We start from the raw sequence: 15,462 nt of genomic DNA, 5'->3' as shown, positions 1-15,462 counted from the left end.
TTTTGCTATAGGGTGCTTGGTGGAGAGCCAGAAAGACAGAGATACAGAAAGTAAGAAATCACTCCCTAGGGGAAATGGTCATGCCTCAACCCTTCCCCTCCACTCTCTTCTTGGGATTTTGGGTGCACACACACGTGACTGGCATGAGTTTCAAGTCACCAGGTTTGGGATTCGAGCAGCGGTCAGCCATGTATGAATCCAGTGACTTAACCACTGCACCACCTACTGGCCCCCACCCTTTCTACTTTTTTTAAAAAAAGATTTATTCATTTATGCATTATTTTTCAGTTTGTTCATGGAGAGAGAGAGAGAAAGAAAAAAATGAGAAAGCAAGCTGCCAGGTCCAGGACTTGAACTGCAGTCGTCCATGTGGGAGCCTAGTAACTTAATCACTATGCCACCTGCTGGCTCCCACTCCCTCTACTTTTTTTTTAAAGGAGCACATTTTATTAAAAAATAAATAAATAAATAACAAAAACAAAACTTTACTTATTTTATTAATTAATTATTTTTAATTTGACCAGAGAAGGACAGAGTGAGAGAGAGAGAGAAAGTCAGAAAGCAAGCCACCAGGTCCAGGACTAGAAACGTGGGTTGCCATGTGGGAGTCCAATGCTCTTAACCACCATGCCACCTACCAGCCCAAACTTTCCTTTTTTTTTTAAGAGAGAGGTTTTTTGGTATAGTGCACATGAGCTTGCTGGAGAGACAGAGAGAGACAGAGATACAGAAGCAAGAAATCACCCCCTGGGGGTGGGGGGAGGGGATGACCATACTGCAATCCCTCTACTTTTAAGAATATTACCGGGCTGCCCTGGGGCCTGGTGGTTCAAGGAGCTTCATGGACCAACATGCAGTTCATAGACCAGCATGCAGTTCAAAACTTGACCTTGCTGGCTTGAAAAACACACTGTGTGCCCCAAATCCTGACAGGATGGAGCAATGAAAAAGGGACTGTGGTGTGACCACACTGTATTAGGGAATGCTCTCTCCCTCTCCCTCTTTCTCCTGTCTCTCTCTGGCAAGCACACACTCTGGCAAATTAAAAAGAGAGGGAGGGGACCAGCAGATGGCATAATGGTTATGTTACTGGACTCCCACCTAGTTGACTGCAGTTCAAGCCACGGACCTGGCAGCTTAAAACTCACTCTGGGTGCTTGTGTGTATGTGTGTGTGCACACGCACATGCGCACGCCCAAAGTCCAGAGAGGAGAACGAAGGAGAGGGAATTGCATTATGGCCATCTCCCCCTCCCCCGGGGGTGTTATTTATTGCTTTCTATCTCTTTGTCTCTGGTGAGCTCACATGCCTTATAGTAAAAATCTCTCTAAGAAAAACTAAATAGAAGAGAGAAGTTAATACTTAAAGCAAGTAAGGAAAAAAGGGAAGAGAAGTTGTTACTAGGCCAACTTCCTTTTCTTCCGCTAATATCACCCTTGGAATCAACGGATAAAGTTTACATTATTTTCCACAAAACATCCAGTTAATTATCTGAGGATATTCAAAGGGCTTGGATTTGGGTGACAGGAGGTTAATAGTGACCAAGATTAGGGAGGAGTCTCTGGGATAATGAGGGTGGAGACAGAGCACACGGGCCTAAGGCATTGAGGATTAGTCTTTCTACATAACCCTCAGACAAACCTGGGTGCCTGAGTCATCTGGCACTGCCCGAGGCTCCTGAGTCATCAGGGCAAAATAGGGGACCGAGCACCGGATGAGATGCCCTGCGGGATACTTCCTGTCGTGGCCCCTCTCCCTGAGACATTCTTCATTGCAATATTTCCCAGAAGGGAAGTGAAGGGGGCGGCTGGGAGGAAGAGAGGTGTGTGTGTGTGTGTGTAGGGGGGTGACTAGGGTTCACAGAGGAGGGTACAGAGTTACATCCCAGGATTACATAAACTCTTAGAGGCTGCCAAACAATTAGGTCAGATACGCACTTGAAGCCTGGAAGCCAGTGGGTGCTGTTAAACAGGAAAGAAGCCAGAGTCCTTCCCGGAGGCCTCTAAAGGTCTTATCTGCCATGGTAAGTGCACGGCCTTGACTGGGGAGGTCCCTGGGGAACTCTAGGGATTAGCTGGGGCTTTCCTGATCCCTGCTCTCTTCCCAGGAGCGTGCTTCCTGCTTGCTGCTGCTGCTACTGCCACTGCTGCAAGTCTCTGCCACCACGCTGGAGCCTTGCGAACTGGACGACGACGACGAGCGCTGCGTGTGCAACTTCTCGGATCCGCAGCCTGACTGGTCCAGCGCCTTGCAGTGTACGGTTGCGGTCGAAGTGGAGCTCCGCGGAGGTGGTCGCAGCCTGGAGCAGTTTCTCAAATACGCAGACGTCGACGCGGACGTGCAGAAGTACCGTGACCTGATCAGGTCTTTGCGCTTAAAGCGGCTCACGGTGGGGGCTGCACGGGTTCCTGCTCAGCTGTTGATGGGCGTTCTGCGAGTTCTAGGCTACTCCCGCCTGAAGGAACTGACGCTTGAGGACCTGGAGGTTACGGGCACAATGCCGCTGCCGCCCCTGGAAGCCATTTGGCCAGCGGTAACCACTTTGAGTCTCCGTAACGTGTCGTGGGCGACAGGGGGTGCCTGGCTCTCCAAGCTGCAGCAGTGGCTCAAGCCGGGCCTCCAGGTACTGAACATAGCCCAAGCACACTCACTTGCCTTTTCCTGCGATCAGGTCCGCGCCTTCCCGGCCCTCACCACCCTAGACCTGTCTGACAATCCTGGACTAGGCGAGCGCGGATTGACCGCGACTCTCTGTCCCCACAAGTTCCCAGCCCTCCAAGATCTATCGATACGCAACACCGGCATGGAGACTCCCAATGGCGTGTGCACCGCTCTCGCGACCGCAGGTGTGCAGCCCGTCCGCCTAGACCTCAGCTACAATTCGCTGCGCGCCGCCGCAGATCCCTTGACTCCGGGGTGTGTCTGGCCCAGCGCGCTGAACTCCCTCAATCTGTCATTCGCTGGGCTGGAGCAGGTGCCTAACGGACTGCCCGACAAACTTAGCGTGCTCGATCTGAGCTGCAACCGGCTGAATAGGGCACCGCGGCCGGACGAACTGCCCAAGGTGGATAACCTGAAACTGGATGGGAATCCCTTTCTAAACCCTGAAGGCCCTAGCCCTCGAGAGGACTCAATGAACTCTGGAGGGGTCCCAATCTGTGCGCGTTCGCCCCTAGCAGTGGGGATATCAGGAACCCTGGCTCTGCTCCGAGGAGACCGGATCTTTGGTTAAGGCCTGGGGGAAATGACGGATGGCTCAGATTGCCCTGACTGGAGGGAAACCCCATCAGGACATTCAGGACTTCTTGACCAGCCAACCCTCTGTCTCACCTTTATTAAAATCTTAAAGGGTCTGGGTCATTCACTCAGCTGAATGCCTGCTATATGCCGGATAATGCTGAATGGGAAATCCATCGTGCTTAGACTTTCTTCATCCTAACATCCCAGAAGTCCTGCCTGCCCTTCCCAAGAAAAGAACTTCAGAGGCAGATGAGACAGGAGAATACTGCCTGGCTAGGGCAGTGTGGCGGAAATAAGGAGTAGTCCGTGCAGTTAGGATTTCCTGAGCAAATTGCTGACACCTGGATTGAAAGATATTTGAAAGGTAAACATCCTTTGGAAAGTACAGAGCATTTCCTCTCCTGAGCACTTTCCAAGAGCCAGCTCCTCCCTTTCAAAGATAATAAGCCCAGAGCCATTTGCTTGTTCTCTCTCTCTCCACTCTCTTCATCCCCTAGGGAGGAGGAGCAGCATTACCTTCTGTCCTACATAAGCTGGGAGTTTCATAACACCAGGCTTCCATGCCTGTAATGTAAAACCCCTTTGCACATCTTTGCACATCTCTGTGTCAGTCCTCTGCATAATGAGGCATTTTGGCATAGAATCTGATGCAAGATACTGTCTAGGCCAACAGTGGCCCAGCACTAGCGCAATGCCCAGCTATGTGGCGGCATGTGGGAAGGTCCTAGGTTGTCCCCCTGAGGTTTGGCTATACACTCTGACATCCACATGTGCAATGATCCCGGTTGGCTGGGGCTGGGGGTAGGATTGCAGGGTGAAGACCCTGTTGGGGCTGCTCCCGTCTCTCTTTGTCTCTCTGTCTCATGGAAAAAAATGAATTAATTGGGGTTGCTAGTGGTCAAGGGAGCCAGATTCCATATAGCCCACAGTAGCTGGAGTCCCACCTGTGGCTTGAAAAACATACCAGTGCCTGTGCCTGGATGGCAGGATGAAAATATGGAGAAGAGATTATAGTATGACCATGCCCCATGAGGGGATGCTCTCCCCTGTCTCTCTGGAGAACACACACTCCTGTGGCAAGTAAAAAAATAATTGATTAATTTGTTCATTTTTAAAAAAGACATAGGGCTAGCAGAAGGCATGGTGATTAAGGTACTGGACTCCCATATAGTTGACTGAAGTTCGAGTCCTAGACCTGATGACTTGAAAATCATGCCATTTTGGGACCAGCAGGTGGTGGAATGGTTACGTTGCTGGACTCCCACGTAGTTGATTGCAGTTCAAGTCCCAGACCCAACAGCTTGAAACTCACAGCAGGCAAATGTGCGTATGTGCCCAAGATCCTGAGGAGAGAATGGAGGAAAGGGAATTTTGGCCTGGCCATTCCCCTTAGGGGGTGATTTCTTGCTTTCTATCTCTCTCTCTCTCTGTCTCTCTGGCAAGGGCACATGCCCTATGGCAAAAATCTCTAAATAAAAAAGAAGAAAATCACACTATTTTGTTTGATGCATACATTTAAAAAATTTTCAAGTCAAGGGGCAGGCAGGTGGCCTGGTGGTTCAAGGTGCTGGATTCCCACATAGCCAACCACGTTTGAGTCTTAGACCTAGCGGCTTCCTTTCTTACTTTCCCTTCTCTCTCTCTCTTGGTCTCTGTCTGGTCAAATTAAAAATAATAATAATAACAACAAATGGAATTAAATAAATAATTCTTTAAAAAATTTTTTCCCAGTCAAATTGGTCTATTTTTTTCTTCTGTTGCTTGTGCCTTTCATGTTATATCCAAAAAATTTATTGCCAAATCCAATGTTGTGAGGTTTTCACCATATATTTTCTTTTTTCTAAAATTTTATTTATTAGTTCATTTATTTTAATTTGACCATAGAGAGACATAGAAAGAGAGGGAAAGTGAGAAAGCAAGCCTCCATGTCTGGGACTCGAACTGTGGTTGGCCATGTGGGAGTATCCAGAGCCTTAACCACCATGCAACATGCTGGTTCTCACATCATATATTTTTTTTAATAAAAATATTTTGTGAGGGGGCCAGCAGGTAGTATGGCAGTTAAGTGCTGGACTTCCACGTGGTCAACCATGTGTGTCCCAAATCCCAGGTATATTATGGAGGAGAAGGGATTGAATCACCAGAGCTATCGTGTTCCATTAGTACGTATGTAGATAACCATTTCCAGTTCTTTTTTTTTTCTTTTCTTTTTTTCCTTTTAATTGCCATAGGGTGCGTGCACTCAGCAGAAGGAGACAGAGAGCAAAAGAGGGGGAAAGTGAGAAAGCACCCCCAATAGAGAATTGCCACACACACACACACACACACACACACACACACGTCTGGCATGTTTTGCAAGCCTCCATGTTCGGACTTAAACTGGACTTGAACTTTGTAGTCGGCCATGTGGAATCCGGCCACAGGCTTGCCCATGTCAAGTGATTTTCAACAAATATGCACAAGACCATTCAAAGGAAAAAAGGCAATCTTTTCAACAAATGATGCTGGGGAGATTGGATATCCATGCAAAAAAGACATTTGGCCCTTACTTACCAGTGTAAGTAACTCAAAATGGTCAAAGAATCAGGGCCACCAGGTGGCATGATGGTTGGGGCACTGGACTCCCATATGGCTGACCACGGTTTGAGTCCTGGCCAGGTGGTTTGTTTTCACTTTCTCTTTCTCTGTTTCTCTCTGGTCAAATAAAAATATAACAACTAAAGTTAAATAAGTCTCTAAAAAGAGCAAAGAACTAAAATAATAAAACTTTTAAAAGAAAATACATATTGTGAACCAACTATGTGGTCTGTTGGTTAAGGTAGCCAGATCCCACATTGCTAACCTCATATCCCAGATCCTGTGGTTTGAGAAACATGTAGGGAACACGTGTGTATGCCCAAAATCCCAACAAGATGGAGAAATAGAGGAGAAGGGATTGCAGGGTGACCATCACCATTATGGGGTGCTTTCTCCCTCTTCCTCTCTCTCTCTGTTTTTCTCTCTGGTGAGCACATGGGCTCCCTGGCAACAACAACAACAAATTAAAATTTTTCCTTTAGGGCATGTGCACTTGTCAAAAAGACAGAAAGAGACAGTGAGAGGGAAAGTGAGAAATCACTCCCCGGGGGGATGGCCACCCTGCAATCCCTTCTCCATTCTCCTCTTGGCATTTTGGGTACATGCAGATGTACCCAACATGAGTTTCAAGCCACCAGGTCCAGGACTCAAACCCTGGGTGACAATGTGGGAGTCCAGCACTTAACTACCACGCTACCTGCTGGTCTCCTGGCAAAATTTTTTTTTGGAGAGATTTTCACTACAGGGTGCGTGCGCTCACCAGACAGACAGAGAGAGACATTAGAGACAGAAAGCAAGAAATCACCCCCCAGGGAGGATGTCCACGCCGCAATCCCTTTTCCTCCATTCTCCTCTCGGGATCTTGGGCACGCACGCACACGCGCCCGGTGTGAGTTTTAAGCCACCGTGTCCGGGACGTGAACCGCGGTCGACTACATGGGAGTCCAGCGACATAGCCATTATGCTAACTGCTGGTTCCTGCAAAATTTTTAAAAAAGAAAATATATGGTGAAAATTTCACAACATTGGACTTGGCAATGAGTTTTTGGGTATAACACCAAAGACACAAGCAATAGAAAAAAAACCTGGAAAACTTTGACTTGAAAAAAAAAATTTTAAGAGAGGTTTTTGCTATAGGGCATGTGGGCTTGCCAGAAGACCAAGAGACAGAGAGACAGAGAGACAGAAAGCAAGAAATCACCCCCCAGGGAGGATGGCCAAGCTGCAACCCCTTCTCCTTTATTCTCTTGGGATCTCAAGCACACGCGCGCACACACACCCGCTGTGAATTTAAGCCACTGGGTTCAGGACTCAAATCATGGTAGACCATATGGGAGTCCAGTGACATAGCCATTATACCAACTGCTGGTCCCTTGACTTGAAAATTTAAAAATATATGCATCAAATGACATTATCTGGTCAGCAGGTGGCATGGAGGTTGAAGTGGCTGGGTCTCACATGGCCAACTGCTCAGCTCAAATATTGGACCCAGAAGCTTGAAAAACACAGGCATGTCCCAAATCCTGAGAGGATAATGGAGAAGAGGAATTAGAGTGTGGCAGTCCTTCCTGGAGGATGCTTTCTCACTTTCTCTCTCTCTCTGCATCTCACCAGCAAGCACACATGCCCTATAGCATGTGAAAGGTTTTTTGCTATAGGGCGCGTGCGCTCGCCAGACAGACAGAGAGAGACAGAGAGATAGAAAGCGAGAAATCACCCCCATGGGGGATGGCCATGCCGCAATCCCTTCTCCTCCATTCTCCTCTTGGGATCTTGGGCACGCACGCACACGCGCCCAGCGTGAGTTTTAAGCCACCGGGTCCGGGACGCGAACCGTGGTCGACTACGTGGGAGTCCAGTGACATAGCCATTATGCTAACTGCTGGTCCCCCCTATAGCAAATTTTAAAGAAGGAAACAGACAACCTGGGTCAATCATGGCATGGTGGTTAAGGAACTTGGATCCCACATGGCCAATTGTGCAGTTTAAGTCCTGGACCTAGCAGCTTGAGAAATACACTAGGCGCATCTGCATGCATGCCCAAAATCCTGGAAAGAGGGAGAAATGGAGAAGAAGGGAACATGGCATGACCATTCCCCATGGTGAGTGTTTCTCACTTTTTTCTTTTTAAAAAATTATTTTATTTAACTTTTAAAAAATTATCTATTTATTTTAATTTGACCAGGAGGATCAGAGTGAGAGAAAGAGAGGGAAAATGAGAAAGCAATTCCCCCCAGATCTGGGAATTGAATCATGCGGGAGTGCAGCTCCCTTAATCACCAAGCCACCTGCCTGGCCCCTTCGCTTTTCTTCTGTCTCTCTCTAGTGAGTGCATGCATTCTGTTGAAAAAAAAAAAACAAACTTTTAAAATAAAAGTTTTTTAAAATAAAAATAAAACAAATGACCTCATTTAAGCACATGGAAAACCCTTGAATAGACATTTCTGCAAAGATATACAGATATACAAGTGTCAATAGCTACATGAAAAGATGTTTAACATCACTATCCATCAGGGAAATGAAAATCAAAACTACAACGACAAACTATTTCACATTCATTAGGATGATTACTATTTAAATAAAAATGAAGAACCAGAAACAATAAGCATTGTCAAGGGTGTAGAGTATTGGACCACTGTGCATTGTTGGTGGGAATGTCAAATGGTACAACCATTCTGGAAAACAGTATTTCAGTTCCTCAAAAAATAGAAGCAGAATTACCAAGGCCAGCAGTTGGTGTGCAGGTTAGAATGCTGGATCCCACATGGCCAACAGCATGCACACGTGTATGTGTGTATGCCCAAAATCCAAGAGGAGAGCAGAGGAGAAAAGACTGCGGCATGGCCAACCCCCGTGGAGATTGCTTTCTCACTTTCCCTTTGTCCCTCTCTGTCTCTCTGGTGAGCACACATCCTCTGTAGTAAAATAAATAAATATGGCAGCAGGCACCTTTTCTTTTTTTTTTTTCCTTTTTTATCTTTTTTTTGAGAGATTTTTACTATAGGGTGAATGTGCTTGTGAGAGAGACAGAGAGAGACAGAAAGTGAGAAATCATCCCTTGGGGGGATAGTTATACCACAATCCCTGTTCCTCCATTCTCTTTTTGGGATTTTGGGCATGTACATATGTGCACCTAGCATGAGTTTTAAAGCTCCCGGGTCTGGGACTCAAACCATGGTCTATTACATGGGAGTCTAGCTACATAACGTTTACGCCATCTGTGCAGGCATCTCTTCATTGTTTAGGATTCGACTCTAATATCACTCTGTCTGAAGGAGCCTCTCCTGTCATCATTTCTATCACATCCTGTGTTGTTTTTTTCGTAGTATTTGTTCTTACTAGAAGCCATTTTCTTTACTTATATCTTTGATTATTACTGAGCTGAAAGTCCCATGAGACCAGGGACTGTCATTCTTGTTCAGTTCTGAATTTCCAGCCTTGAGAGCAGTGCCTGGCACATGGCAGGTGCACCATTCATCTTTGCAGAATGGTAGAATGAGAGGAGTGGGCTGAGAGCTGTGCATTGGAGAGTGAGAGAAATCAGCTGAGGATGTTACTTTAGTAAGGTCAAATATAGACTTGCCTGGCTAAGTACAGAGAACGTAAGCTATGTGTTAGGGTTCCAGTCTCAGGCATGTGATCGATTATTTCTGTCAGCCCTCAGCATCTTGGGGCAGAATTCATTCAACCAAGGTCAGGGGTAGGGGTGCAGAGCAGTCTCATCCAGGCCCAAAGATTGAGCAAGTTGCGCTAAAAGCAAGATTGAGTAATGTGCCCTGAATAGGGAAGGAAGTGAGGCAAGTAGGGGAAGATGGACTAGGAGGAGTAAGGATTCCGCTTGTACATGACACTTTGTGGTCGGAAATCTGGTGTGGGGTGACGGATCTTACACTGAAGGGGAGGATGCTGTGCTCATGAGATGTACATTTCTGAGCCCAAATCAGTTTTGCTGTCACATCCTTTTTTTGTAGTCGAGTTTTTGCTCTACAAAAACAAACAAAACATTTTTCCTCTCTCCCATACAGTCTTCCCTTCTCCAAAATAAACCCCTTTCCCACTTCTTGTAAGGCTCCCAGTCCCTTCATTTTTCAGATCATAGAAAGTTCTTATGAGTCAATTAAATTAATATGCAATGGAAGACGTTTTAACACTGACTTGAACTTCTGAGGATTTGTTTTGTTGGTTTGTATTATAATTTATGATGGGGCATGTGCACTTGCCAGAGAGAGAGAGAAAACAAGAAAGCACCTCCTAGGGGGAACGGCCATGCTGCAATCCTTTCTCCTCCATTCCCCTCTTGGGATTTGTGGGAACATGAGTGTGCACGTCCAGCATGTTTTTCAAGCCACTGGGTCCGGGGACTTGAACTGCACAGTTGGCCATTTGGGATCCAGCCTCCTTAACCATCATGCCATCGGCTGACCCCTGAGGATTTGTTTTAGTTGTAAGAGGATATGTACATTCCCCAGAGAGAGATAAAGAGACAGAGAGGGAGCAAATGCTCACTAATGGGGCATGGGCACACAGCAATCGCTTCTTCATTTCTCCATCCTGTCAGGATTTTTGGCATATGCACACATCTGGCATGCTTTTCAAACAACCAGGGCTGAGATTGGAACCATGGCTGGCCGTGTGAGATCTGGCTCTCTCTCTCTTTTTCTGTCTTTTAATTTTATTTATTTATTTAATTAACTTTAATTTTTTTCTTTTTTTGGAGAGGTTTTTGCTATAGGGCGCGTGCGCTCACCAGACAGACAGAGAGAGACATACAGACAGAAAGCATGAAATCACACACCCGGGGGGTGGGGGAGATGGCCACGCCACAATCCCTTCTCCAGTCTCCTCTTGGGATCTTGAGTACGAACACACACACACCTGGCTTGAGCTTAAGCCACCGGTTCTGGGACTTGAACCACAGTCAACTATATGGAAGTCCAGTGATGTAGCCATTAGGCAATCTGCTGGTCCCGTATTTTTTTTTAAGAGAGATTTTTCTGATAGGGCACATACACTTGCCAGAGAGACAGAAAGTGAAAAATCACCCCCCAGAAAGGATGGTAATGACACAATCCCCTCTTGTCCACTCTCCGCTCGGAATTTTGGGCATACATGCACACCTGCCTGGCATGTATTTTAAGCCATGGGAGCCAGAACTCCACCTGTGATCGACCATGTGGGAGTCCAGTAACATAACCATTATACCATCTGCTGGTCCTGAGATCTCTCTCTCTCTCTCTCTCTGGAGAGGTTTTTGCTATAGGGTTTGTGTGTGCTTGCCAGAAAGACAGAGAGAGACAGAGAGACAGAAAGCAAGAAATCACCCCCAGGGGGGATGGCCATTCTGCAATCCCTCCTCCATTCTCCTCTCGGGATTTTGGGCACACACACGCACATGCGCTGGGGGTGAGTTTTAAGCCACTGGGTCTGGGACGCAAACCTCAGTTGACTACATGGGAGTCCAACGACATAGCCATTACGCTAACTGCTGGTACCAAGATCTGGCTCTCTTAACCACTAGGTCATAGAGCCAGCCTAGACTGACTCTATTTGAAAATAGGATGAAATCTCAGACCTTTCACCATTCTGAATGAATAGGATGTTCTCTCTAAAGCACATGAACTCAAAGACCAAGGAATAAATGGCAACCAGATTGAAAAGTAGTAACATTATTTTAATTTACAGATGATATAATCATCTATATAAAAAATCCTATAAATTCACTAAAATACATTAGAAATAGTAAACAATTTCAGGGACCTGCAGTTGGCATAATGGCTATGTCACTGGACTCCCACGTAGTCAACCATGATTTGAGTCCTAGACCCGGTGGCTTAAAATCACACCGGGCACGTGTGCGTGTGTGCCTGAGATCCCAAGAGGAGAATGGAGGAGAAGGGATTGCGGCATGGCCATGCCCCCTGGGGGGTGATTTCTCACTTTCTGTCTCTCTGTTTCTCTATTTCTTTCTGGCAAGCGCATGCACCCTATAGCAAAAACCTCTCCAAAAAAAAAAAAAAAGAAAGAAAAGAAAAAGAAAAAGGACTAGTTAACAATTTCAGCAAGTTTGCAAGCTACAAGAAGAACATACAAAAAAGTTGATGGTATGTCAATATACTTGCAATGAACATTCTGTAAATTAAATTTAAAAAACAATTCAAAGACTGGCCCTGTGGCTTGGTGGTTAAGGTGAGCTGGATTCCACATGTACAGCTGTGGTTTGAATTCTGGAGCAGCGGCTTGGAAAACACACCAACATGAGGGTGTGCATGTGCCTGCCCAAAATCCCACAAGATGCAGAAATGGACAAGAGAATGCAGCATGACCACACCCCTGTGTGGGGTGCTTTCTGCTTCTCCTTTTCTCTCCCTCCTTCTCTTTCATGAATTTTAACATTGTTAAAATAGCAGTTCTCCCCTAAATCATCTATAGACTCAGGGGAACGCTTACGAGAATCTAAGCGGGTTTCTTTGTATAAATTGACAGCTTAATTCGAAAGTTCATATGAAATGGCAATGGATGTAGAAAAGACAATGCAATGTCATGAAAGAAGAATGAACTTGGAGAACTCACACTTGCTGATTTCAAACATATTATGAAGCAACAGTAATCAAAATAGTGTAATACTAACGGAAGGATAAACAGAGAGATCAATGGAATAGTGGTGAGAATCTAAAAATAAGCCCATATAGAAAAACCAGTGGTGTGGAGGTTAAGGCACTGGATCCCACATGGCTGACTCCATGGTTTGAGTCCCAGACCCAGCAGCTTGAGAAGCATGCCTGGCATGTGTGTGTGTGTGCATGCCTGAAATTCTGAGAGGAGGGTGGAGAGGAGACTGTGGCATGGTCATCCACCCTGGGGAATAATTTCTCACTTTCCCTCTCCATGCCTCTCTCTGTTTCTCTCTGGTGAGTGCACGCAAAAATAAAAATAAATAAAGAAAATAAAATAAAAGAAGAAGCAAAAAATCGGAAATAAACCTATATGTCTTTATTGACTTATGGAGACTCAGTTTCACAAATGTGTCAAAAATATTTAATGACAAAAAACATCTCTCAACTAATGGAATAAAGACATCTCAATATCCACGTGCAGATGCCTGAAGTTGGACCTTTATCTCAGATCACATACAAAAATCAACTAAAATGCCTTGATTACCTAAACATAAGGGTTGAAACTATAAAGCTCTTAGAAGAAAACAGGGATTAATCTTCATGACCTCTCATTTGGCAATGAATTCTTAGATATGACACCAAAAATCTGAGCAATGACAACAACCAAATAAATTGAACTTAATCAAAATTAAAATCTTTTGTGTATCAAAATACAGTGTCAGAGACCAGTAGATGGCATAGCAGTCACACTGCTGGACTCCCATATGGTCAACTACAGCTCAGGGCCTGGAGCCAGTGGCTTGAAAATCATGCCGGGTACATGTGCATGCATGCCCAAGATCCCAGAAGGAGCTGGAGGAGAAGGAATTGTGGCGTGGCCATTTCCCTGTGGGGTGATTTTTCACTTTTCCTCTCACTGTGTCTATCTGTCTCTCTCTGGTAAGTGCACACGCCTAAGGCAAAAAGCTAAAAAACAAAAACAGAAACAAAACTGTGTCAATTAAACTAAATAGATAATCACAAAATAGGAGACAATATTTGCGGGTTATATATCTGATATGGTTTAGTATCAAGAATACATAAAAAAGGTTTTTTAAGAAGTATTTCATTTATTATTATTATTTTTTACAATTTGCTATAGGACACATGCACTCACCAGAGAGAGACAGTGAGAGAGAGCAAGTGAGAAAGCAAGCCACCAGGTCTGGAACTTAAACCATGGTTGGCTGTGTGAAAGTCCAGCGCATTAACCGCCACATCATCTGTCACCTGTTGGTCCCAAGAATATGATATACAGAGTTTTAAAAAAATATTTATTTAAGTTTATTGATTTATTATTAGTATTTTAAAATTTTACCAGAAAGAGATAGAGAGAGAGGGAAAGTGAAAAGGCAAGCCACCAGGTCCAGGATTCAAATCACAATCTGCCGTGCAGGATCTGCACCTTAACCACCACAACACCTGCTGGCTCCAATATAAAGAGTTCTTACAACTCAGCAACAAAAAGACAAACTTAAATAAAACATGAGAAAAGAACTCGAGTAGCCATTTTGTCAAAGAAGATAAACAATGCCTACTGAGTACATGAAATGATGCTCAACATCATTATTCATTAGTGAAATGTCAAAAGACAAACAATTAAAAACCTAGGCAAAGAGGGACCAGCAGATGGTGTAATGGTTACATCACTGGACTTCCAAGCAGTTCACCGTGGTTTGAGTCCTGGACCTGGCTTAAACCTCATTCCTGGCGCATGTACATGCGTGCCTATTATCCCAGGAGGAGAATGGAGGAGAAGGGATTGCAGTGTGACCATCCCCCCAGGGGGTGATTTCTCGCTTTCTGTCTCTCTTTCTCTCCAGTGAGTGCCTGCACCCTATAGCAAAAATCTCTCTCAAAATGATATTAATAACAATCCATTGGGGATGGAGAAGGAACAGAAGAAATCAGACCTTCGAGAAGTTGCTAATTGCTGAAGCTGGATACCTGGAGGTTCATTTTATCATTCTTTTCATTGATATATATGGTTTATATCTTAATTTTTTAAAATTTGTTTGTTTGGTTGTCATAGGATGCATGTACTTGCCAGAGAGAGACAGTGAGAGGCAAAGTGAAAAATCACACACACTCACACACACACACACACACACACACACCCCAGGGTGATAGTTATGTTGCAATCCCTTCTCCTCTATTCTCCTCCTGGGATTTTGGGCACACATGCACATGCAAGTGGTGTGATTTTCAAGCCACTGGGTCAGGACTCGAACCATGGTCCTACATCATGGGAATCTAGCACTCTAACCATTATGCCACCTGCTGGCCCCATTTACTGTGGTATATGTTTGAATGTGTTCATAAAGTGACTCAAACAAAGAAGAATCCCATGCAATGTTCTGACTCATCCAAAAAAAGGGATTGTCACCTCCCTCAATAATTTATTGTTCAGAGCTCCTCCACCCCTGCCCCAGAGTCCTCAGATGAGTGACATGAATTATTAAGTGGAATATGAGAGGCACAGAGGCCATGGAATGCAGAGAGGCAGGAGTGCAGGGCGTTTCAGTGAGGGCAGCTCAGCCCCCTCTGTCCTCACTGTCTCTCCTACCACACAGGTCTTGCTGACTGAGAAGGACCAAGTGAGACGTCCCTGTATTAATCGGGATTCCTCAGAGAAACAGAACGGATAGAATGTGTTATGTGAGCATGTGTATACACGTAGACCCAAAGGATCATAGAAAGGTGATGGAAACATGGATTGAAAAACCATGTGCGGATTTCAAAATTTTCTTTCACCAAAATGAACTTTTTTTCTTTGTTAAAGTTTTTTTTTTTTTTTTGCTACAGAGCACATGTGCTCATCAGAGAGAGACAGAGACAAAGACAGAGATAGAAAGAGGAAAAGTGATAAGTCACCCCTGAGAGGGAATGGCCACTCTGCAATCCCTTCTCTATTTTCCTCTTGGGATTTTGAGCATGTGTGCACACGGACCTAGTGTGATTTTCAAGCCACCAGATCCAGGACTCGAACTGC

The 15,462-nt window shown here is 45.2% G+C and overlaps 1 protein-coding gene across 1 annotated transcript; it reads left to right on the top strand.

The window, feature by feature from the left end:
- The first annotated feature begins 1,646 nt into the window (after positions 1–1,646).
- Positions 1,647–3,402, top strand: CD14 (CD14 molecule). The gene is made up of 2 exons (XM_006156218.3): positions 1,647–2,023; positions 2,108–3,402. Exons 1-2 carry the CDS (start codon positions 2,021–2,023, stop codon positions 3,230–3,232), a joined length of 1,128 nt encoding a protein of 375 aa, XP_006156280.1. The 5' UTR covers positions 1,647–2,020; the 3' UTR covers positions 3,233–3,402.
- Positions 3,403–15,462: the final 12,060 nt, after the last annotated feature.

Source organism: Tupaia chinensis, unplaced genomic scaffold (assembly GCF_000334495.1).
Source record: "Tupaia chinensis unplaced genomic scaffold, TupChi_1.0 Scaffold000484_1, whole genome shotgun sequence".
Taxonomy (NCBI): Eukaryota; Metazoa; Chordata; class Mammalia; order Scandentia; family Tupaiidae; genus Tupaia; species Tupaia belangeri.
The sequence above is the reverse complement of the archived record's forward strand: the minus strand, read 5'-3'. Positions and strand labels throughout refer to the sequence as shown.